Source organism: Sapajus apella, unplaced genomic scaffold (assembly GCF_009761245.1).
Source record: "Sapajus apella isolate SASKATOON/1434 unplaced genomic scaffold, GSC_monkey_1.0 scaffold10, whole genome shotgun sequence".
NCBI lineage: Eukaryota > Metazoa > Chordata > Mammalia > Primates > Cebidae > Sapajus > Sapajus apella.
In genome coordinates, this window is record NW_022436950.1 from 37578601 (window position 1) to 37605019 (window position 26419).

A 26419-nucleotide genomic window follows, 5' to 3' on the forward strand; every position below is an offset into this window, starting at 1 on the left:
TGGGGGGAGGAAGTGATGACTTCCATGTTGAGATTCTCTCAACACCAGAGTGTTCATTTCATGAGAACAGGGACTCGTGTCTATTTTATTCATTATTATGTTGTTTCAGTGCCTAGAACAATGCCTGACACATAATAAGTATGCAAGAAATATTTATTTTGTCCCTGAATTTAAGGGGCAGGTGAGAGAAAGAGTCTGCAAAGGTAAAGGAAAAGTCTGAAGGAGTGGGGGGGGTGGGGACTGCTATGAATCCTGGAAGGAGTGTGTTCCAGCAGTCAAGGAAGAAAAAAGTGAAAGGAAGATATGAGTGAGAACTAGACCCTTTTAAAAACAATGTTTAGACTGGGTGTGGTGGCTCACACCTATAATCCCACCACTTTGGGAGGCCAAGGCAGGCAGATTGCCTGAGATCAGGAGTTCGAGACCAGCCTGGGCTACATGGTGAAACTCCTTCTCTACTAAAAATACAAAAATTAGCCAGGCATAGTGGTGTGCATCTGAAATCCAGCTACTTGGGAGGCTGAGGTGGGAGGATCACTTGACCCTGGGAAGTCAAGGCTTCAGTGAGCCAAGATTATGCTACTGCACTTCAGCCTGGGTGATGGAGAAAGACCCTGCCTAAAATAAAATAATGTTTAAAAGTTTTAAAAATAAAGAGCATATGATTAAAAATTTAAACAACTCAAAATGGCATAGAGGGAAAAGTTGATTTTCCTCTCTCTCTTGTTCCCAATTCCCCTCCCCAGTGGTAGCCACTCTTTGATGTGTCTTTCAGAGCTAATATATGTATATACAAGGATAAGGATATATGTTACATCCATCTATTTGTTGATAACTAAAATTAAAATCCTGAGCCCCCCCACCCAACTGAATGGACTCTCTTGGCCAAGGGGACCCCTGAGAAACCTTAAAACCTGAGTTCCTGGCCACAGCAGAGACATGCCTCATTATAACCCCTCCCTTCTGTGGCTGAGACACAACTGACCACCTGTTAAAATAGAGATCACAAAACTGATGGAACAGATTCTTTGTGGCAATAAAATACCAATTTATAAACAGGCTCTAAGGCCATGCAGGAAAGGGTTATGTCATGCACCCCTACACTTAAAAGAATAACCTATGTTTTGGGCCAGGCACAGTGGCTCACACCCGTAATCCCAGTACTTTGGGAGGCCGAAGTGGGAGGACTGTTTGAGCCCAGGAGTTTCAGACCAGGCTGGGCAACAGAGTAAAAGTCTACAAAAAAATGTTTACATTACCCAAGTGTGGTGGCATGCACCTATAGTCCCAGCTACTTGGAAGGCTGAGGTGGGAGGATCACCTGAGCCCTGGAGGTTGAGGCTGCAGTGATCCATGTTCATCCCATTGCACTCCAGCCTGGGTGTCAGAGTAAGATGCCATCTCAAAAATGAATGAATATATGACCTATGTTCTAACTGCCATAGTTTTTTTTTTCTTTTTTCCTAGCAGCTAAACAAGTATTGACATTGGAAGAAGCAATATTAAAACAATTGCAGCTCATTTACCACCAGATGCTGACTAACTGAGTCTCTGTTCCACAAGCCATAACTACAGCTTTGATTGGACAAGAGACTGATTTCAGTAACTTTCTCCTGATAAGAGACCACTGACCATGGGCTGGTTCTGCCTAGTTCACAGAGGCTGAGGACTTGAATGCCTTTGTATTCCTGCTTCACCTTCAACATTAAATGCATTACATAATTATAATTTCTCTCTATATCAAAATGATATTATAATTATGTAATGCAATTAATGTTAAGTTTCTATCCTAAAGTGAACATGGGATGCATGTAACATGTATGTTATTCAGTATACATGTGTCAGGACCCCCCTTCATGAATATTCAATCTGTTGAATGTATATGTTTAGCCAACCTGTTCAGCATAAAGCTCCTGCTTCAATCTTTCCTCCTTCGAAGTGCCTGCTAATGATCTCTACAGTAGGCTATACTTCCCAGCCTGTCAGTATGACCACCTTGCAGGTTGTAACTCTTTATAAGAAAAGAAGCCTCGGTTGAGTGTGGTGGCTCACGCTTGCAATCTTAGCACTTTGGGAGGCCAATGCAGGAGGATCACGAGGTCAGGAGTTTGAGACCAGCCTGGCTAACATGGTGAAACCCTGTCTCTACTAAAAATACAAAAATTAGCTGGGTGTGGTGGTGTACACCTGCAATCCCAGCTACTCAGGAGGCTGAGGAAGGAGAAATCACTTGAACCTGGGAGGCAGAGGTTCCAGTGAGCCGAGATCACACCACTACACTCCAGCCAAGGTGTTAGAGCAAGTCTCCATCTCAGGAAAAAGAAAAGAAAAAAGAAAAGAAGTTTTCTTTCTAAATTTGTATATCTCAAATTTAGAAAAGTGATTCTTCAGTTTACACTATCTTCCAACCTACCTATCTCTCTCCTGAAAAGACACATACATAACACAAAACTGGTAGGATACTATGCACTGGACTTAGCATCTAGTTGTTTTCTCTTAACTCCTAATTTCCAGATCATTCCATATCAGTATATAGCGATCTTCCTCTTTCTTTTAGATGGTTGCATAGAATACTTCCATTCTATGATAGTGTCATTAGATTACAAAATGAGAAGGTGACTACTGATTTCAGTAGACTTAAGGAAAGTGTGAGAAAGACTGTCAGAAAGTAGAGGTAGAAAATTAGGTTGCAAAGGAAAGAAGGCAGAAGTTAAATTAAAGATGAGATAGGTAACCGGTTTATACACTATAAGTATCTAGGAATAAGAAGACAGGCAGAAGTTGAAAATACATGAAAGAGAAGGGATAAGTAATGAAAATGTAAATAAATGTAAATAAAAAATAAAATTCTTAGCTCTCCAACCAACTGAATAGCTCTCCCCACACCCTCTTTGGTCAAGGGGATTTTAAAGAAAACCTGAAAAACTAGTTAAGGCCATGATGGGAAGGCAGGTTGGACATACCTCATTACATCCCCTCCCTTTGGAGTTTAGACCAGCATTAAACTGGTCTAAAGCATTTTTATGAAATGAAAATAGAGATCATGAGACTGACAAAACAGACTCTTGTAGCAATAAGATACCCAACTCCAACCTGACTACAGTATAGCATTACAAGACAGATAGTAGGCCCTGAAGAAAATAAAGATATTTTACCCCAAAATATATTTCTTAGACATATTTTGAAATGACCCTACAAAGTTGTCTCTTGTGTGGAAGTTTGCATTGTGTAGAGAATCTCTTTCCTTTTTCAGGTATTTTCCTGATCCAGGAGAGATTTAACTACGAGTGTGACACTTTTTAAGGTCCTGTAACATATGCTACCTGGAGGCTTCATCTACATAGCAAGAACCTTGGCTTCCACAATCCCCCTTATTTTAACGCAGACATTTCTTTCTGCTAACTTCAACTTTTTTAAAAAAGCTTAGCTTTTTCAACCAATAATAAAATCTCTGAATCCACCTATGATTTGTGAGCACCACCTCCCCCCTTACATGTATTGATCTATGTCTTTGCCTATAACTTCTCTCTCCCTAAAATGTATAAAACTAAGCTGTAACCCAACTACCTTGGGCACATGTTCTCAGGACTTCTTGAGGCTGTCTGTGTTCCAGGCCATGGTCACTCATGCTGGGCTCAGAGTATATTCACCCTCTTCAAATATTTTACAGTTTGTCTATTTTTATCAACAGAACAAAGTCTTTCCTTTGGGGTGGTTGGAGGGATCCTGAATTCAGGTGGGGAGATTAACCTTGAGAAGACAGAACATCTCTTCTAAGAAGAAAGAGGAAGAAAAGGACCCAGTGAAAAGGAGCCCGACTAGGTGAAAAGGAGCTGGACTTGATGTAAAGGAGCTGGGCTCGGTGGCTCACACCTGTAATCCCAGCACCTTGGGAGGCCGAGGCGGGTGGATTACTTGAGATCAGGAGTTGGAGATCAGCCTGGCCAACATGGTGAAACCCCATATCTACCACAAATACAAACATTAGCTGGGCGTGGTGGTGGGCACCTGTAATCCCAGCTACTCTGGAGGCTGAGGAAGGAGAATCGCTTGAACCTGGGAGGTGGAAGTTGCAGTGAGCCGAGATCGCCCCATTGCACTCCAGCCTGGGTGACAAAGCAAGAGACTCCGTCTGAAAACAAAACAAAACAAAATAAAACTGGTTGCAAGTAGGTTTTGTGGTAGTGGTTGGTGGGATTTGGGATTTAAGGAAATTCACCTCTGGTGGTCTCACTTTCCTCAGAGATGTTAGAGACTAAGTTTATTTTTATTTTTACCAAATCGGGTGAGTGAATAGAGTTCACTAAGAGGTTACGAGAGTGTGAGGGCTGGGAACAGCAGGGAAGGGAATAGGAGATAATCTGATTAGCAATATATAAACGTGACTATCTTAGGCTCAGCAATATTGCTTAGCCGCAAGTGGAAGAGCCTCTTTTGGCTCGCAGTGTTGCCAATTCTCAGGGTTGTGTGATTTTCTGCACCGATGCAGAAGTAAGGAAGGTTGGTTGAACCGTTGCAGGCTAACAGTTTTGCAGGTGGGCGAAGGATCGGGGGGAAATTGAGGGTGTTGGTGAGTATGATGTAGGAGCTTCAGAGCCTTACTACACATCTGTCGTTGACGGTCTAAATATTTGCAGGTTTGCAGGTCCAGCGATGGCGCAATGCCTAGTGGCAGAAAAAAAGTTCGCACCCACTGTGCAACACGAGTGGCGGCTCTGGAAAATCATAAAATCGTGGGAGGACTTGGGAGTGCAGGCTGGATGGGGTGCGATTGTGGCTGCGACAATGTTATGAAACTGCGCGCGGGACAGGAAAACTGATTTACTGATTGCATATTGGGGAATCCTACGGGAATCACCGGAGAGGCCAATTCGTTTTCTCCTATCCCACTGCATCTGTTGGGGTTGCAACCAAGCAGTATGTTTACACATTGTGGACACAATGGCAAAACGGGGCGGCGAGGCGATGACGTCATTCGCGGGGAGCGAGCAGCGACCACCGACCACGATTAGGGTACAGTTCATAGAGGCAGTTTGAAAATATTTCAGCCTTTTTACTTTTATACTTCTGGCCCTTGAGGTTTGAAGTGGTAACAAACGGCTGCAGCTCTCAGCCACTCTCACCGTCGCCTGTTACCATGGAAGCGCTCGGGTAGCTAGGCTCGGACGACTCTTTTCTACGTCATCGTCAAAGCGTGTCCCAGGACTGATAGCTCCGCCCTAACCGAAGGGAGGGGCAGTGCTCCCAAGAGCGTAGTCTGCAGTGCCTAACGCATTCTCAGTAATTTTGACCGCCAACAGACGCCGTCGACAGTCTCCCAAGAGCAATTCCCAAGAGCGCCTATTCCAAGAGCTACCCTACCCACCTTCACCTTAGCTAGTAGCCCTGCAGCCCCGCCCTGTCCGAAGGCCCCGCCCTCCATGAATCAGCTGATCCAGCGGACCCACGGGGTTGCCAGTCTCGCGCCGGATGTTGAGCGCGTTGCTGCTGGTGGAGCTTCAGGTGAGCGAGCGCGGGTCCCTGGTTGGCTCTTGGCCTCGGCGGTCTCATCGGCTGGGACCCCTTGTATGCGGAAGGCCGGGGCCAGGGAGCGAGGCGGAGGCTCTGGTCGAGGCCGGAGGGCGCGCTGTAGGGGCCTGTGGAGACGGTGCCTGCATCTTCCCAGCCCTGCGTGCGACCGACTGCGCCTGCCTGTCCAGCAGCGCCCGAGGTGGCCCCTGCGTTGGCCCCAGGTTCTCCCACTTGCCCGAGTCCCTCCCCAGACTGGGCGCCGCTGCAGTGGCGTCAGCCGCGTGAAATTCCTTCAAGCCCCCTCTTCCCGCCTCCACCCACGCTGCCATCCACCTATTCATTCATGAGAATTTCTTGAATGCCCACACTAGGCGCTGAGCAGATAAACCCGGGTCTCTGGCTGGGAACCCTGCTGAGTGTCCCAGGTGGCCTTGCCACAGGGTGCAAATCGCGATGAAGAGTGGAGCAAGGGTTTCGGTTGCCTGAAAAGGCGGTTGCAGAGAAAGAGAATGGCTTTTATTATAAGAATTAGTAGTTTGGGCAAGTCTTTGAGCTTACCAAGTGATTATTAATTCATCAAGAGGAGAAGATAGTTCTTTTGAGAAGCGAAGCCAGGAAAATAACACAGGTCCTTGACCCTGATGTTGGTCCTCGGGTAGTAGGGCTACTTTGGAGACAGGCAACAGTAGACTGGTAGAATCGTGCTATTGCTTAGGGCTTTGATGGTGAAAGGGGAAAAACACTCTTGTTGAAGGAGCGTATCCAAGTACAGTGTTTTCTTTCTGGTTTAGGATGGAGAAGGAACTAACTACTGTAACCAAATGAAGATCTTTACTCAGTTACCCTTGTATTTGGCTGTACGGAGTAGAATTGTGTAATGTGTTTATTCTGAGCGGGTACAAAACTTCAGCAAACCTGCTGGTCCCACATCCCCCCTCCCTCGCCATTTATCATATGATTTGGAGTGACCGCTTGACCGTCGAGTTAATGAATAATTTAAAGCAGTGGAAAATTTGCTTTTGCAGTAACTGCAGTGTTTTCACCTTAATAACATGAGCATAGTGGTTAAGATTCTAGGCTTTGTATCTGAACATACCCAGAGTCACATCTATTTACATCTTTGACCTGGGGCAAGTTATTTAATCTCTCTGCCTCAGTTCTCTTGTCCTAAATTTGGGATTAAAAGTTTTCCTGATAACAGTACCTTTTCATGTAATGGTTCATATATCATATTTATTACAGTGCCTATTTTATAACTATTAAATACATGTTAGCTATTTTCATAATTGTTAATTCCTCCCACTACATAAGGATCCAAACTCTTTTCCTAAGTGATGGGGAAGGGAACTGAATATTTTAAGGAAGTATCTATGAAATATGATTTCAAATTGTTCTGTAGTAATTTTGGTATTTCATAAGGACATATTAATGTGGAAAAGATACTGACAGAATCCATGTGTGGTTTGAATTTATTAGTTTCTAAACTATGACCAGTATTGGCAGGTTTAAAATTCATAGTAATGATAAGAAAACATCAGAGCAGTTTAATAGGGTTAAAATTTGAAAGTATAATGAGTCAGAAAAATAAAATACCAAACAGGTAATTTGGGGAAAAAGCAAAACTTGAGTGGCATTGTACGGGCTACTTAGTTTTTTAAATGTACACGACATAAACAGGAATCACATCTCTACAAATTTTAGTTTTTAGAATTTGGGCTATCATTTGAAACACTTACTTTGAGCCCTTTGTTAAAGAAGCAAAGGGTATGCAAAGAACTTCATTGAGTCTCGATTTTAGTGTTTTTGTAATTAGGTGGAATCTCCTACCTTTTCATGAAAAATGTGGGTTTAAAGCAGTAGCTTCTGGGTCCGTTCTAATGATATTCTCCAAGAATGTGACTGATTTGTAAAAATCTGCAATTATGTGTTAATGTGAGACTAAGTAAAGTTTGAGTTGAAAAACTAGGAAGAAAGGTAGAGTGGTGATTTTTAAGCTTGTGTAAAAGAAGGCCTGCTTTGATGCTATGAGGTTGAACCCCTTTCTCACTTAGAGGCATGCTGTGAGATTTTGTGACTTTTAAATCATTTAGCTCTTTTGTAACTTTGTGGAATTAAATCTACCACCTATTTCAAGTGTATTCGGGATATGAATTTTCCTGGTAGAGTTTTAACAGATTGTTTTCTCTTAACCTTTCATTGATGACCAAACAATTTTGTTGTGAGTAGTAAGAATGTACTTGGTTTTGTAGGGTGTCAGTCCTTAAGAAAATGTTAGGTAACCACCAATAAAATAGCAATAAACTCCGACTTGTTTCTTTTTAATATTGCATTTAATTCTCCCTTCCCTATCTCTTGTTGCTCTGTATATGTGATGGTACTTTCTTTAGCTTCTGTCTTGATGTTTGCCTGCATGTAGCTGAACTGATTGATCTGGGTGGGTAGAGGAAAAATATTTAAATTGGTGAGGTAGTGAGTAGTTTTTGGAGCTATTGTATATTTCTTTTAAATTTGAAAAAAATTACAGTTTTTTCAACACCTATGAGAAAAAGACTGGGGCTTGTTGGTAGAGGTTCACTTAGCTGCTAGTGAATTATGTCCAGAGAGAAGATAAGCTTTTGTCTCATTAATTCCACAAATTGATCATCTCGTACTTCCCGTAATTATCACATTTTAATTATTTTTCTTTTGAGTTATCACACAGTTCTTCAGTTCTCATGGCCTCCCTATTAGGAAGGAAGTGGTTTAGACCCAATAATGACATCTAGGTGGGCGAACATTCACTCCATGATTTTTTTATTCCACAGCCTAAATTTTCATTGAGCCAAGATCTTAACTAAACTTGGGGCAGTTGCCCAAGCAAACATATAACAAGGATGATTATAGCAGCTCTTTAAAAGAGCAATAAAGTAGAGCAATCCAACTGTAAAGATTAGTAGGGAAATGGATAAACTAGTTTATTCATGCGATTCAATACTATCCCTTCATAAAAATGAATGAGCTAGATCTATACTTACCAACATGCATACATCTCAAGTATGTAATACTGAGTGAAAAAAGCAAAATGCTAAAGGATTTATACAGTAAGATGCATTTATTTACACTTCAAAAGGAACATAATAGCATGCATTATTTATTGATATGTGTATGTCTAATGAAAGTACATAAAAGTAAATGTAAAAATGTTGGAATGGGATACATTAACTTTGAAATAGTAACTAATCCTGAGTGGGGCTTCTTTACTGCTATAATTTATTTTTTCTTGTATTTTGAAGAAAGCTGAAGCCAGTATGAAAATGTGTTAATATATATATTAAAACTGGATGATGAGTGTATAGATTTGTTATTTATTTTTACAGTTTATGTATAGTTAAGATAGTTTGTGAAATTATCACTTTAACATTTTAAATTTATAATCAGGACTGTTCCCTAATATACTTTCTTTATTTTACTGTGTACCTTGAAATTAAAAGACTGTGGAAAAAGAACTCTTCTCTCCCTGCAATAAGAAAGGAATGTGCCAGTGCAGCTCCACTGTGTAAAGCTTTTCTAAGGAGAGGAGACAGACCAATTATTTGGTCAGTTTTGCTTTGCTGTTTGTGCCCCTGGGAAAATGCTTTCTTTAGGACATGAAGCCTTCAGGGGAATTAAAATTCTAGAGATGCTTGGGAAATGTAGGCATATACCAATCATGAACTCTGGAAGTATAGGGGAGCAAGTTGTATAATAAGGCCCTGAAGGGAATTTGGACATAGAGTGTCTCAGATACAAAATTACTACAGATTTGTGTAGTCTTGTCAACACTTTAAAAAGCTTAGGTTGGTTACATTTTATTACAATGTAGTTATCTTGAATTTATACTGTGGATACAAGTGTCCTAGTTATTGCTCAAAGAAAATAATTCTCTCTATAGATATTAATAAGTAACCTGATGTCAATGTGTTAAATGGTTGACTAATGAATAAATTTAGTAGCCGATCCCTCATGTAACCTCAGTATTTAAACTTGTGAGGTAAACAATGTTTTCATTTCTAATCAAGAATACCTGTTACTAGCATTTTTAAAGTGAGTGAAACCTGTATCACCATAGTAATATTTTTTTAGTCTGTATATTCTCTGTTTAGTTATGTGGCCCTTGAATGATCCTGAGCACTAATTGTCAGTAAAAGAAGTCATCCTACTTTGAACTGTAAATATAATACTGCCTTTAAAAAAATTGTGGCCATTTTAATAAGAGAGTAGTTGCAAATATTAAGGGAATAAATAATTTGTATCAGGACTTACCAGGACATTCACTGTACCATGTAATAACAGGCACAAATAGTTGCAGTACCTGGGAATTTGAAATTCAGTTGTTAGTATTATAATATTCATCACAGTGCATCATGGGAGTTTTAATAATCCTGAAAAATGTGTTTAAAAAACATGCAGTGGGTACAAAAAAGAGCTAAATGGGCATTGCTGGGAACTTATTGTACCATGTTTACACACTCACCCCCACTCCACCATGGATAATTTCCTGTAACCAGAAGTGTGTAGTTTCAGCATGAGATTAGCAAGACGTTAAAAAAAGACTGTAAAGTCTTCCTTTTTCTGATTGTACCAAAAGCTGTCTGTGTACTAAGCAGAAAGGGAGAAAGGAACACTTCTTCTCTGAGTTGTCTAACCCTTTTTAAAGTGACATGAGATAAAAGTGTCTTCATTGTTAGGATATACCTTTAGCAAATTATGTATGAGAGTTTCTATTAGGAGTAGACACTTTTTTCTTTTGTATCTGATACTGACTTTTATTAGAGGCACTAGAAATCTGTAGCATAGAAGTCTGTGGATTGGAACTGAAAATCAGGGGCTGTGTCTTCCACTCAAGCACTCACTTAAAAGTAACGAGCTTGTTCAGAATGGTTATTGTGGGTACAAGAGTACACCAATGAATAAGTCATAGTCTGTGATCTCTAGGAGCTTAAAATATATTTGAATCAATGACTTAATAAGTGCATGTCCTGTTAGTAACAACATTATAAATAATAAGTAGCTTTCTATGCCAGCCTACTGAATTTATCCAAGGCCTTAATCCTGAATTCCCTTACTCTCAGTCAGGATTTAAAGGCTCATCAGCTCCCATAGTTGTATCAGGCAATACTTTATGTGCAACAGTTAAGGCTGAGAGCTTGGGCTTTGAAGTGGCCTTCTTGGTGGTTGGTTGGTCAAGTCTTCAGTGCAAGGTGAGTTTTCCTCAACCTTCCGCAGTGGTTGGTGAAGGCTTCAGTGGCAGGATATTCAGGAAGTAGCAGTTGTTCATATATAGGTTATTTGTAAGTCAGGTGTTTGAGTCAAAGGTTACTGTAATCCTTGTGTAAACATTGACCCAGCCTCTAAAAATAAATTATTTATTAAGCACTTACCATGTGTAAAATACCAGACTCTGTTGTTTACTGCATTCAAAGTGTGAACTCAGAGCCAGGCGTGGTGGCTCACGCCTGTAATCCCAGCACTTTGGGAGGCTGAGGTGGGCAGATCACCAGTTAAGGAGTTCGATACTAACCTAGCCAATATGGTGAAACCCCATCTCTGCTAGTAATACAAAAAAATCAGCTGGGTGTGATGGATGGCATACGCCTGTAGTCCCAGCTATTCGGGAGGCTGAGGCAGAAGAATCACTTAAACCTGGGAAGTAGAGGTTGCAATGAGCCAAGATTGTGCCACTGCACTCCAGCCTGGGTGACAAAGCCAGACTCCATATATATATATATATATATATATAAAAAAGTAAACTCTGATTTACTACATTGTAATAAAATGTAATCAACTCAGACTTTATAAAGGAAGTGTTAATGGCTACATGAAATCTAGTAATTTTGTATCCAAGTTACTCCTTTACTACATTGTAATAAAGTGTAACCAACTCAGACTTTTAAAAGGAAGTGTGACTGGCTACATGAAATCTGTCGTAATTTTGTATCCAAGTCACTCTTCACTTTGTCTATATTCCATTCAGGGCATTGTGGAACAGTTTACTCCCCTATTATTTTTATTGCCTTTCTATCTGAATGTCTTGTCATTCTAATCACTGATTATCATTACTCTTATACCTACAATTACTACTGTTGTTTTGCTATTTTAAACCAGCACTTGAGGCAGGAGAATAAGACTAGGAAGGCCCAGCTTTGCTAGTATAAATTAGTTTTCTTATGCTTTAAGGGTACTTGTCTACTCTATAGAGAATCATTATTCTATTGAGAAAGAGAACATACTAGTATGGAAATTTCTTAAGGGCAGAAACTCATGTATTTACAGATATTTATTGAATACCTGTTATATGTTAGGACTAAGCTGCTGGGATGTACCAGGGAATAAGATATTTGTGATTCTGCTTCCATGGAAATTTTAGGTTAGCATAGTACCTGGAACATAGATGGAAAAAATACATGTGGTTTTAGTGGTTGAAATTTAAGTATTTGAAAGTTGTCATTATACTTATGACTCACAAATTTACCTTTCGCTGAATTAAGGCAAAAATACTTTATCCAGAAAATAGTTTAGTAGAGATGAATACATAGGATCCTGCATGATTTAACTTTCTCTTTGCATTTGGGATAATAGACCCAACACATTTCTGTACCACATTTAAAATTTTTATTTATATCCTGCCTTGTTCCCAAAAGGATTTAAAGCAGCTTACAAAAATGTATAGTAGGGTGGGATAAAATAAAGAAACAGAATGAGTAGAGCCAGGAGTGAGATTAGACTATGCAGCATGCATAGTGTGAAGTCCTTGTCATTTACAGGTACCATCATATGGGACTCTTATCCTCCCACAACAAAATTTATAATGCTGCTTATGTCTGCACCTGTCATCTCTCTTTTTTCAAAAACATAGACCTTTCTTCTTATGAAAAAAAAAATGTCTCCACATATATTCTGGATGGCATCCTCCTTAACTTTGTCTAACACTTTGACTCTGTCCACTGTCCTCATCATCCTTGTATCCAGCATCACAGCCTTTGTCATGCAGACATGTTCAGCTTCCTGCCATCTCCCCAACCTCCAGCAGAAAACCCTTCATTTTCACCCTCCTCCGTCTACTGCTCCATTTCAACATTTTCCATTCAGCTTACTTCACTCTGGTTTTCAGTGCCCAAACAAACCACTGAGATTGTGGCTACACTCAGCGGTTACCTGTATTGGCAAATCCAGTGGACACTTGAGTTATCTTACAAGACCCCAGCTGCCTTGACCTAATTGACCTCCTCCCTGAAGTGATTTGCTTTGCTTTCATGTGCTCACACTGCACTCAAGTTTCTTCTTCCTGCAGACCATTTCTCAATCTCAGACCTCTTTGGTCCTCCTCCTATCCAACTTCCAGGTGCAGGAGCTCCTTAAAACTTGATCCTGTGCCTTCCTTTCTCTTTTCATATACCCCAGTGACATTATCCATTGTCTTGATTTCAAACCTTATCCATAAGCCCTCCCAAGTTTAGCAGTAGCTGAGACTTTTCTCTTGAAATCCACGCTCATATATTCAGCTGCTCACTTGATATGTACTCTTCGGTTTCTCACTGACATCTTGAACTTAAAAATAAATTTTATCTTACCAGAATCTTATCTTTGCTTCAGAATCCTATCTCCCTTGCTCTTCCCCATTTCAGGAAGTGGAACCACCAAACTACCGACACACAGCTGTTTGAGGCAGAACCTGGAGATCGTTTGTGATATCTCCTTCTCCTTTATCCCTCACCTATGTCTAGTCACCAAGTACTAGTTTTTCTGCCCCCAAAGCTTCTCTCATTTATTCACCTCTTCACCAAACTGGCAGCATTGTATGAAACTGAAGAACCCAGGCTTCCTCCCTCCACTGAGAAGATGAGCCAATTGAGTATCTGCAGGCAGGATATTCCTTGCAAAAATTCATTTTGGTGTTCCATGAGTGTTCACCATAAAATTGGTTTAAAACTTTTGAAACAAATGTAAATTATTGTCACTAAAATAAATCGTTAAAGCATCCATAGACTGTTCCACTGGAAGCAATGCAACACCCTTATGTACTCTCCAAGATGAAGTCAATATTAAAAGTACATAAAAGAAACCAAGTTAAGTATAAAATAGTTAAAAGTTTTGAGACTTCTACCAAAAAATGATAGTTATTGTTTTGGAATATAGGTTCCTGGTCCTTTATTCAAAACCCTTGGGGCAAGATGCATTTTGGAATTCAGATTTACTTTTTGTTCTTTACAATAAGGTGCATAAACCATATATTATATAATACTTCCATATCCCCCAGAAGAATTCTCTGGCTTCTGCTACATATTGTTGAAATTTAATCAAGGGCATAGTAACTCCATGATCTCTGATCCCATGGGATCGGTGGTGCTACCTTATTATATTCATATTGATATGTCTATAAAACGATGTATGAATATTCACACTAAAGGGATAAAAGTGGTAAGCTCATATTAGTTCAGGTCAGATTTTGCTGTCAGATGACTTCAGTTCAGATTAGATTTCGCCACCAAAAGCATTATTGAAAAAACTTTTAGTTTTCAGAGCTATACATTTCTGGTTAAGGTACTGTGGACCTGTAGATGGTTTGTAGCTCATATTTCTAATGATAATTGGGACATCTAGACTAGATTTTGTTGTTGTTGTTGTTGTTAAGGGCACTTCCAGATCATGGTATTAAAATGATATCCTTGGCTTGTACAAGACAACTTATTTCTCTGTTATATGTAACAGAAGGGTGTGTATCCAGTGGAGTCTAAAGTGACACCAGTTTATTAAGAAGCAAGGTTTGCTTTTTGTTTAAAGGGCCACCTGGGGTTTAATTACTTTACATATCACTGTGAGGGAGATAATAATTTGAAGGATAGTGTGGTATACTTTCAAGTGAATGTAGCTGTGTCCTGTGGCTCAGAAGGCTGAAGTCTGGTTTACTCATTTTACAGAGATGCCATTTATCTGTAGAGAGGCCATGCAAAGTAAGAGAGGGTCTCACAGTCAATGCTGTTTGTACAGCATCACACAGCTTCTTTATCAGAGCTGGTTAACAGGCCTATGCAGGAAAGTTAGTGTAACAGAAGAAAAGCAGCAGAGTACAAGGATCTTGCCCCCTTAAGGAATGTAGAGTAAGGATCTTAAAGCTCCTCTGGAAGAAATATTTCCAGAGGAAGTCTTATGATTAGCAATTTTATAAAAACTCAAAATACTAAAGCAATGAAATAACATACAGAAATTTGAATACTATTTGACTGGTTGAGGTGAGTCTAAATAGATTTCCTGGAGAGGCAATCATAAAAATATTAGACAAAAGTTTTTCATTTACTTTCTTTTCCTGGATGGATACATAATTGAGAAAGAATTTTAGATTAAATAGATTTGGTAAATACCACCCATATTTAAGTATGTGAGTATGTTAATGACATAAGCTTCCCACATTTAGTTGCAATAATCCTTTTTAGTTATATTTCCTCAGCAATCAGTTTTCTTTATTGCCCTATTTGAGTTTCAGGCAGATACATCTTGTTGGAAGATGTCAAACTTATTAAACACCTTTAAAACAAAATGAGATAGATCTCTACTGATATAAAAAGATGTCTATGAAATAATATATTATTTTTTACTGCAGCTGCAACAAATTGTTACAAACTTAATGGCTTAAAATAACACAAATAGGGCCAGTTGTGGTGGCTCTTGCCTGTAATCCATATACTTTGGGAGGTTGAGGTGGGTGGGTCACCTGAGGTCAGGAGTTTGAGACAAACCTGGCCAACATGATGAAACCCCATCTCTACTAAAAATACAAAAAAAATTACCTGGGCATGGTGGTGCACACCTGTAGTCCCAGCTACTCAGGAGGCTGAGGCAGGAGAATTGCATGAACCTGGGAGATGGAGTTTGCAGTGAGCCAAGATTGTGCCACTGCACTTCAGCCTGGGAGACAAGAGTGAAACTTCATCTCAAAGAAACACACACACACACACACACACACACACACACACACACGCACACACACACATTATCTTTGAGTTCTGTAGACTGAAAGTCTTTCTGACCCGGGTCTTGTAAGCTAAAGTCAACATGTCTGCATGGCTGCTTTATCCTGGATGCTCTAGGAGAGAATCCTTTTCCTTGCCTTTTCAGCTGCTACCTGTCACTTGCATTCCTTGGCTCATGGCCGCCTTCTCCCATTTTCAGCCAGCAATGTAGCATCATCTCTGATCCTGCTGCCAACATCATGTCTCTTTCTTTGATTCTCCTCCTGCCTCCCTCTTCCACTTTTAAGGATGCTTATGATTACATTGAGTCCACTTGCATACCCAGGAAAATCTTTCTGTCTTAAGGACAGTTGATTAGTGTCACACAACCTAACATAGTCACAGGTTCTGGGCATTAGGGCCTGGACATCTTTGGAGACCATGATTTAGCCTGCCCTATGTAGTAAGTAAGAAAAGAGAGTTGTAAAAACAGTGTATAGAGTTTTAATTCCATTTGGGTTTTTTTAAAAAAGAGTGGTGGTGATAAATAATATTGAGTAAGGTGTAACCAACTTTAAGAAACCTGTACTCAAAAATCTGACACTAAGAATAAAGATCGACTTTATTCATTTTATCAAAAGATTCTCAACATTTTTTATTGTTAGGCAGTAGGTCAAAATTCCGTTTACATGCAGTGTGTCAGTTGTGTGAAGTCAGGTGTGCTTATGTACTTCCACATCCTCCCAGAAGAATTCTCTGGCTTCTGCTACGTGTTGTTGAAATTTAATCAAGGTCATAGTAACTCCGTGATCTCTGTTAGATAAGCACAGATTAGATCTGGCCTCAGAATTTCTCTGTAAACCATGAAATGTACATTTTATAAAAGGCTAATTACTATGATGGACAAAGCATAGTAGCACTTAATTGTATTTATTAAATTAATAGCATTTATTAAATTTATTCAGATATATCTCTTGTTAACATAGTACCCTTCTTCCAACTTTGAATGATTCATAATCTTTCTAAAATAAGCATTAGGTGGAAAGTAATTTTCTTCAGATGTACAGATGGGAAATGGTAAGAATTCACAGGCAACCTGGAGGAAACAGATGGACCTTAGATCACTCCTGCCAGTATGGGCTGTTTCCAGAACACAGTGACCATTCCATATCCTTTTGCAGAAGAACCACAAATTTGGCCCCAAAATTTTTATGGTTTACACAAATAAGACCTAATTGCTTTTGTTTTCATGTGCTTTGGTACAGAAATGCGGATTTCTGTTTATTTTTCTGTCTCTTATTTTATTAAATATTGAGTTTCTAAAATGATGGGTCGTCATATATGTAACATAATTTTTATGCAGCTATTTTCTATTAAAGGTAAATTTTAAAACAGCTGATTTAAAATTTAGACTTCTTTCTTTCAACACTTTGGGTTATGAGGCATGTTGGTCTGAATTGAAGGTGATTTGGGGAAAATGCTCCTTTTTCCAATAAGTGGAAAACTTTCTATTTTAATGACATAAATTTTTTGTGCATTACTGAAAATTATAAATTAAAACTACTTTAATCCGATACATTACTGAAGAGATTTTCGAAAATCTGAGTTAATTGGTGTTTAAGTCTTCATGCATTCCAGACAGAGCATTTAAAAAGTAACCTTAATACCTTAATGTGTATGTAGTTTTTGTACTTAACACATTGATTTTTCAGATTGAACTTTTTTACTTATAATAAAAAAAACCTGTTGCTTGGAATTGTGCATCTTAATTGTGGGTAGTCATTTCTTCCTTTGACTTTACATTTGACAGTCTGCAGGCATTGTTATAAGCTTAGTGGGCAGGCTCAGTCTATGTTTGACTTTGGCAGGCGAGATATGAAATAGTTTAAATAGTTTTACTGCATATTTATTTCCCAGTGAATGTGCACTTTTTAGAGGGCTGCTTTTTTTTTAACGTCTGAGGGATAAAATATTCTTTTACTGCTCTTTTCCTTACTCATATTGTACTGTTTAGGTCTTGATAGACTTTCTGTAAAGAAGGAATGGTTTGGTGATGGAGTGTTCCCACTGACCGATGGACTCAAAGAAGAGAAGGTAAACCCATTTCTTCCTTTTCTCTTATCCTCCTAGGAAAACATAGCAAACGGCTTCACATATGTGTAGCTTCTCTTCAGTTTAGTCTTCTTGTTGATGGTTCTTAAGTGGAATAGTGACATTTGTAGTTAGTTGATTGGTAAAGATAGGAAAATATTAAAATAAAGCTAGTTAGTTGTAAGCTTTGTAAGAAGCACTAAATGTCTTCATCATTTTAAAGCTCTTGTAGCCATTTTTCCCTCAAAAATAATTTCAGGTTTTCAGAGGTAGCCTTGCTAGCCTTAATCATCTTCTATCCTTAAAGAACTAGTTATGGAAGATATTTAAAAGGAAGATTAAATTTGTGGTGTTCTTCCTATAAAACCATGGTTATGTCCTGTTATAATTTAAGGTAATACTATTTAGCAAACATAGATAAATTCCTAGGTATTCAGAAGAGTTTCTGTGCTTCATTAAAATTTTAGCCTCAGGCCAGGCATGGTGACTCATGCCTGTAATCCCAGCACTTCGGGAGGCTCAGGTGGGCGAATCCCCTGAGGTAAGGAGTTTGAGACCAGCCTGACCAACATGGAGAAACCCCATCTCTACTAAAAATAAAAAATTATCCAGATGTGGTGGCACATGCCTGTAATCCCAGCTACTAGGGAGGCTGAGGCAGGAGAATCACTTGAACCTGGGAGCCAGAGGCTGCAGTGAGACAAGATTGCACTCCAGTCTGGGAAACGAGCAAAACTCCGTCTCATAAAGAAAAAAAATTTGGCATCTAGAAAAAAGAAAATGAAAAAATGTATTATCAGTGGTGGCACATATCTTAATGTGGCCTTTTCTTAGAAGAAGGCAGTTAGGATATGGTCATTACTGTGCAGCTGTGTGTTTTATATTCCTTATACCAAAATCATCAGATGTGTAGAATTCTTCAGCTCGAACTTGAGCAAAGCATGAAGAAGTTTACTGGTATCTACTGTAAAATTGATTCCTAAAATTTGGCAATTCTACCTTTAAACTCAACATAAAGTGAAATATGAATTCCTGTTTTTCGTATTGTTCTCATCAAATATTTTTTACTTACTATAAGCTAAAATATTATGGTAAGACTTCCACTTGGGGCATATTGTAGCTTTGATATCTAAACAAGGAGTGAATATATTGAGAAGTTAGATTCTTGGAATTTTATGCTACCAAATGCTAAAACTTCCAAAAATAGCCCAAGTTTTGTTTGCTTCTTAGATGGAGAAAAGTAATTTGTGGATTTAGAGTATCCTTCAGTCTTTTTTATAAATAGTTGTGTTACTTTGGCTCCTGTGACATAACCAAAGCATAAAATAAGTGCTAATTCAGCTATCTGACCCAGTCATCCATGTGCTGGTAAAAGGTACAATCTCATGAAAAGTATTGAGAACAAAGGATACTGTTCTGAAATGTAGAAGCAATTAAGCTATGTTTCTTGATGTTTGTAGCTCAACAGAGGCAGAAGGATCCAAAGAAAGAGGCCTGGTCCATATCTGGCAGGCAGGATCCTTTCCCATAACACCAGAGAGATTGCCAGGCTGGGGAGGAAAGACTGTTTTGCAGGCAGCCCTTGGCATGAAACATGGAGTTCTTCTGACTGAAGGTAATGAAAAGAATACTAACTGAAATGCTAACAAATGCCTGGGTGGGAGTCATTGGATACTGTGGCTTCTTAATGAACTGTTTTTGTTTCAAGATACGTATGCTTACTCCCTTATCAGAAATCAGATTAGTTCTTAAATTTAAAATATACCATTAGCTGGGCATGGTGGCGCATGCCTGTAATCCCAGCACTTTGGGAGGCCAAGGTGGGTGGATCATGAGGTCAGGAGTTTGAGGCTAGCCTGACCAACATGATGAAACCCTGTCTTTACTTAAAATACAAAAATTAGCTGGTCATGGTGGCACATGCCTGTAGTCCCAGCTACTCAGGAAGCTGAGGCAGGAGAATTGCTTGAACCTGGGACGCAGAGATTGGAGTGAGCCAAGATTGTGCCACTGTACTCCACCCTGGGTGACAGGACTCACATTCAAAAGTGGGCGAAGGATATGAACAGACACTTTTCAAAAGAAGACATACATGAGGCCAACAAACATATGAAAAAATGCTCATCATCACTGGTCGTTAGAGAAATGCAAATCAAAACTACATTGAGATACTATCTCATGCCAGTTAGAATGGTGATCATTAAAAAATCTGGAGACCACAGATGCTGGAGAGAATGTGGAGAAATAGGAACACTTTTATACTGTTGGTGGGAGCGTAAATTAGTTCAACTAATTTGGAAGACAGTGTGGTGATTGCTCAAGGAGCTAGAAATAGAAATTCCATTTCACCCAGCAATCCCATTACTGGGTATATATCCAAAGGGTTATAAATTGTTCTATTATAAGGACACATGCACATGAATGTTCATTGCAGCACTGTTTACAATAGCAAAGACTTGGAACCAACCCAAATGCCCATCGATGATAGACTGGACAGGGAAAATGTGGCACATATACACCATGGAATATTATGCAGCCATCCAAAACAATGAGTTCGTGTCCTTTGTAGGGACATGGATGAACCTGGAAACCATCATTCTCAGCAAACTGACACAAGAACAGAAAATCAAACACTGTGTGTTCTCACTCATAGGTGGGTGTTGAACAATGAGAACACATGGACACAGGGAGGGGAGCATCACACACTGGGGTCTGTTGGGGGGAACTAGGGGAGGGACAGCAGGGGGTAGGGAGTTGGGGAGGGATAGCATGGGGAGAAATGTCAGATATAGGTGATGGGGTGGAAGGCAGCAAACCATATTGCCATGTATGTACCTATGCAACAATCCTGCATGTTCTTCACATGTACCCCAAAACCTAAAACGCAATAAAATATATATTAAAAAAAACAAACAAAAGCCCAAAATTATTAAAAAATAGTCAATGGACTTGAACAGACATTTATCCAAAGAAGATCTACAAATGGTCGATAAGCACGTGAAAAGATGCTCAAGGTTACTAATGATTAGGGGAATACAAATCAAAACCACAGTGAGATAACAATTTACACAAATTAGGATGGCTACTATGAAAACACCAAAAAATAACAAGTGTTAATGAGGATGTGGAGAAATTAAATTCATGAGAACTGTTGGTGGAAATATAAAATGGTGCAGCTGCTATGAAAGCATTATAGTGGCTCCTCAAAAACTTAAAAAGAATTGCCATAAGATCCAGAAACTTTACTCTGTGAATATGTCTAATAGAATTGAAAGCAGAGTCTCAGAGAGATATTTGTATACCCATGTTCATAGCAGCATTGTTTACAATCATCAAAATGTGGAAGCAACACAAGAGCCCTTCAATGGATGAAAGGATAAACAAGGTATATACATACAATGAAACATTACTCTGCTTTGTAAAGGAAGGAAACTCTGACCTGTGCTACAATGTGGATGAATCTTGAGGACATTGTGCTACATCATATAAGACAGTCACAAAAAGGCAAATACTGTATGATTCCACTTAAATGCAGTACTTAGAAGTAGTCAAATTTGTAGAGACGGAAAGAATGGCAGTTTCCAGATGTTGAGGAGAGTGTGGAGTGGGGAGTTATTATTTAATGAATACAGAATTTCAGTTTTGCAAGGTAAAAAGGGTTCTGGAGATAGACATTGGTGATGGTTCCACAATAATGTGATTGTACTTACTACTACTGAAATGTACACTTAGAAATGGTTAAGGTGATAAAAAAAAAAAAAAAAAGAAAAGAAAAATAAAATACCATTAACTAGAATAAGAGGGAGAATTATAGTTTTAAATTTTTATAGTAATAAATACATGAAAAATTAACTTTTTAAAGAGGTTACTTATTTAGAGACTCTTTTGCTATAATTTTTGTTCATTAAATCTATCAGAATAATAATAGCTAATGTTTGGTAAGCAGTTGTGTGCCAGACACTGTACTAAACCCTTTCCAAGTGTTATCTCACTGAATCTGTACTTCTAGCTTATGAAGTAGGTTGCTTCTTTTATTATTCACAGATAAGGAACCTGAAAGTCAGGGAGATTCAATTTTCCCAAGTACACACAGCTATTAAAATGTCAGAGTCAGGACTGGAACTTAGTTTGATTTCAAAGCCTGCTTTTAAAGCCACTTGGCTGAAATTATCAGTATAATTTTTTTTTTCAGGCATAAATATTCAGCTCACAAAGCATATTATAATATCTATGAGTCTTATTACAGAAACATTTGCTTTGATTTATAGAGGTGCCTTTAATCTTAATGGCACTTTATCAACTCAATCATTATGAACTCAATCACGGCAGATTTTATATGGGCACCAATTGCCATCAGCTTCACTAATTTATAAATTTCTGCTCTGTAAGCATTTATTAAGGTATTAAATAATGCTTTGGTATTTTCATTCTAGGAACTAAGACAAATTCTAAGAAACAAGGATTAAATCTGGTCCTGGTGGTTGTATGGGATAAACATGGATTTCTTTATAGTTTCTTTTATATCAGTTTTATTTTAATATTACTATATTATTCAGGACTTTAAAAACAATCTTACATTAAAAATGTGAACTATATTCCATACCTGGCCTATGAGGTTCAAAATATATAGTTCTCAAGCAAATATAAGTGGAATTCTGTTGTTGTATTCAATAAGATATTTGGAATATTTTTATTAAGTTAATGAAACTGGCTGGGCATTATTCCCCATGCCTGTAATCCCAGCACGTTGGTAGACAAAGGCAGAAGGATCCCTTGATCCCAGGGCTTCAAGGTCAGCCTGGGCAATATAGGGAGACCATGTCTCTGCAAGAAATATTTTACAAATTAGGCATGGAGGCACACACCTGTAGTCCTAGCTACTTCAGAGGCTGAGGTAGGAGGATAGCTTGAGCCTGGGAGGCCAAAGCCGCATTCAGTGAGCTGTGATTGTGCCACTACACTGTAGCGTAGGTGACAAAGTAAGATCCTGTCTCAAAAAAAAAAAAAAAATCTATTTGACTATAAACATGATATCTTCAGAATCATATCTTCAAGGCTAAGACAACTGAGGGAAAACTTTTCAAAAATATTTAAATAGCCTATCATTGTTAATGCTTAAGCAGTGTCCTGGTATTAAGTGTCACAGTTACCAAAAAAAATCCTTTCTAACACAAGTTTGTGTTTGAAATTCCATACAGATCTCCAGTGTTACCTTTTCCAGTTGAAGAAATGGTTGACTGCTAGAAATTTTCAAGGTTCTTCATCTCTATTAAATTTGGCCATTAACTCATAATTCAGTGAAGATACTTCATTGATTCACTGTTTTTGATATGCTCCAGTTTTTTGTTGTTGTTTTTTAAAGGAGTGGGATCTAAATTTCCGTTTCTTTGCAATATTGCTCTTTCTAGTGGAATAATGTTAATTGAAATACTTGGTGAGCTTTTTCAAGTATATTGTTGTATTTCTTAGGAAACAAAGTTGAAAAGAGGTTAACCAGTTAGCTTATTTCCTCATCTCAGTATTTTTGATTCAGACTATACATTTCCTAATAGATGCACTTATCTTCCCTCTAACCACTATTGAGTCCCTCCTTACATGGATGATGTGATGAGTTAACTTGAGTGTGTACATGTATCTGCCTTGTATAATAGGTCAAAGATAAAGTTTGTATGTTTTCATCATCAACTCAATTGCTGCCTTGTGAGAAAAAAAATAGTGCTTATTTCTTCATTAATTTAAAAAAATCGTAAGTCTCTGGTCACATAGAAATGAAAGGATAGTGGGCTTGGTTCAGTATTTTTCAAAACCCTTAGCCAAGTCTTTGTTCCATTGAATTTTTAGCCAGCGTAGATTATGTGCACCAGCTCCCAAACTCCCACCATACTACAGTAAAATTAAGACTTGGTAGCATACCTGGACATATGTAAGTTATGTATATGCTCAACTCACTAGTGCCTTTCATTAATTCTGAAGCTAACCAGTTATTCTGACAGCTTCATTTGCTTTTTTGCTGTTTTGTTGTGATGCTTTACTTGTAATTATTTTTTAATTTTTTTTAGGCTTAATTCACTTTATTTTTCTTGTATAAAAACCTATGTTGTAGCCACGGCTGGAGCCTGGGTCCTCTGCCTGGAGACTCTGGTGTAGGTCTTGTCGAGATGGTCCATGAGTTCCTGATTGGGAGACTTAGTGAATACAGTCTCCTTCCAGAGGTTGGGGGCCAGTTAACTGTAGGTCTTGGAGATGGCATCAAAGGTGGCCTTGGTGAAGCTGCCCAGGGTGGCAGTGCAGACCCTGGCTGAGGAGTAACAGTCATTAATACTGATGGTCAGCAGCAGCTTCTTGGACATCAGGGCTAAGAGGATGCCAGTGCCTCTGGGTGCAGTGATGAGGCACACCAGCATAGTCACAGCAGCTTGTCACCTTGCGAGGGACTGTATGGTGCTTGCTGATCTTGTTCCCCCAGTAGCCTCTACGCAAGGGGATAATGGAGATCTTTGCCAGGATGATAGTCCCTTGGGCGTGGCTACCTCCTTGGAGCCACTGGCTATTGTAGTTTCCGATGGCAACAAACACCTGGACCCTGGTGTACTGGCCGTTGCGGGTCTGCCTCTGCACCGGCATAATCTTCAAAACCTCATGCTTGAGAGAGGCCCCCAGGAAAAAGTCAATGATCTCAGATTCCTTGATGGGCAGGGAGAAGAGAGAAATTTCCTCCAGGGACTTGATCTTCCTGTCCTTGACCAGGCAGCACAGCTTGGTGACAGGCATCCACTCCTTGTCCTCAGCCTTGCCTCTTTGAGCTCTGCAGCCCTAACCCTGGCCTCAGATGCCACTGCCCAAGCCTCCATGGAAGTTGCTGTGGTTCCCCATCCCAGGGCTCCTGGGGCTTCTGGGCCCTCCTGCTGTACTGGTGTCATCTGCCATTTGATGGCTTCTTGGAGAAGAAGCTGACTTGCTTTTTAAACAACTCTCACCTCAGAAAGACTAGCCAATATCCAATACGTAAAGTCCAGGGTGAGCATTGCACATTAAAAAATCTGAAATCTAAAATGATCCAAAATCCAGAATGTTCTGAGCACTAATATGATGATGCTCAAAGGAGATGCTCATTGGAACATTTCAGATTTGGGATCCTCAGTCAGAAAGTATAAGGCAAATATTCCAAAACACCTGAAATCCAAAACACCTTTGGTCCCAAGCATTTTGGGTAAGTGATACTCAACCTGTATATTTGTGTAACACCTGAAAACTATACATAACATGACATACAATGTGAAGACAGCCATGTCTTGTTAAGAACTGGTGCTTTCTGTACAGCCTAGAGGCATGAAGTTAATTTCTTAGTTTTGGCCAAAATGAATCTCTAATATTTTTAAGCCATGGCATAATTTTCTGCTGTTCCAACTTGTTTAATAGTGACTTATAGATATTAGTGAATGTGTCTGTTTTATCTTTTGCTTAATTTATCTTAACATTGTTATTAGTTTGCCTCTGAACATTTGGAATCTGCTTATGTACTAGCCTGTGTTGATAGCCATGAGGAGTGGATTAATGTGAGGAGTTTGTAGAATGAGGCTGAAGGAAAGGAGTAGCCTCCTGCAATTTGTAGAAATTCTTACTATAGTGCAGAATATTAAAATGAGTCATTTTTAAAAAGATGAATTAATGTGAAATACTGTGTGCTTGAACCAGATCTCTACAACTGCTTTTGAAAATTTAAAAAGAAAATCCAATTTTGTTAAATCTAGATGGGACTGAAAGTTTGCTGATAAAATTTTTAGCTAATTCACTAACGCTCTTTTTTTTTTTTCCTTTTTTTATTTTTATTTTTTAACCTTTAGATGGTGAGGTCTACAGCTTTGGGACCCTTCCCTGGAGAAGTGGAGCAGTGGAGATTTGTCCAAGTAGCCCCATTCTAGAAAATGCCCTGGTTGGACAATATGTTGTTACTGTGGCAACAGGAAGCTTCCATAGTGGAGCAGTGACAGACAGTGGTGTTGCCTACATGTGGGGAGAGAATTCTGCGGGCCAGTGTGCAGTAGCCAATCAGCAGTATGTGCCAGAGCCGAACCCTGTCAGCATCGCTGATTCTGAGGCCAGCCCTTTGTTAGCAGTCAGGATTTTGCAGTTGGCATGTGGCGAAGAGCATACTCTGGCATTGTCAATAAGCAGAGAGATCTGGGCATGGGGTACCGGTTGTCAGTTGGGTCTCATTACCACTGCGTTCCCAGTGACAAAGCCGCAAAAGGTAGAACATCTTGCTGGGCGAGTTGTGCTTCAGGTTGCCTGTGGTGCTTTCCACAGCTTAGCCCTTGTACAATGCCTCCCTTCCCAGGATCTGAAACCAGTCCCAGAACGATGCAACCAATGCAGCCAGCTCTTGATTACTATGACTGACAAAGAAGACCATGTGATTATATCCGACAGTCATTGTTGTCCATTAGGTGTGACATTGTCTGAATCTCAGGCAGAAAATCATGCCAGCACTGCTCTCAGCCCCTCCACTGAAACCCTTGACAGGCAGGAAGAAGTATTTGAGAACACTCCTGCAACAAATGATCAGTCTGTTGCTACAGAACTGAATGCAGTAAGTGCTCAGACCACGAGTGGCGATGCCATATCCTCTCAACAAAACGTCATGGGAACAACTGAAATTTCTTCTGCCAGAAACATACCATCATACCCTGACACCCAGGCAGTAAATGAATACCTGCAGAAACTGTCAGATCATTCAGTAAGAGAGGACTCAGAGCATGGTGAAAAGCCAATGCCGTCTCAGGTACTTGCCAAATTTTATAAAATAAAGATGTTTCTAGAGTTGAACCATGTGAACTTTTCTTTAGAAACTT

General features: G+C 39.3%; 1 protein-coding gene across 6 annotated transcripts in view; it reads left to right on the forward strand.

The window, feature by feature from the left end:
- Positions 1 to 5195: 5195 nt before the first annotated feature.
- The window catches only part of ALS2 (alsin Rho guanine nucleotide exchange factor ALS2), an 83872-nt gene continuing 62648 nt past the window's right edge, over positions 5196 to 26419 (forward strand). For 4 of the 6 annotated variants that reach the window (XR_004269133.1, XM_032278642.1, XM_032278645.1 and 1 more), the window contains exons 1-4: positions 5196 to 5502; positions 17491 to 17570; positions 19028 to 19182; positions 25412 to 26349. Coding sequence is in view for 5 of the 6 variants with exons in the window: in XM_032278642.1 (XP_032134533.1) it covers positions 17551 to 17570; positions 19028 to 19182; positions 25412 to 26349 (1113 nt within the window). In the remaining variant the exon portion in view is untranslated. Of the gene's footprint in view, positions 5503 to 15499; positions 17252 to 17490; positions 17571 to 19027; positions 19183 to 24314; positions 24585 to 25411; positions 26350 to 26419 lie in introns of those variants that run through there. The other 2 variants (XM_032278643.1, XM_032278646.1) reach the window with 2 other exon arrangements.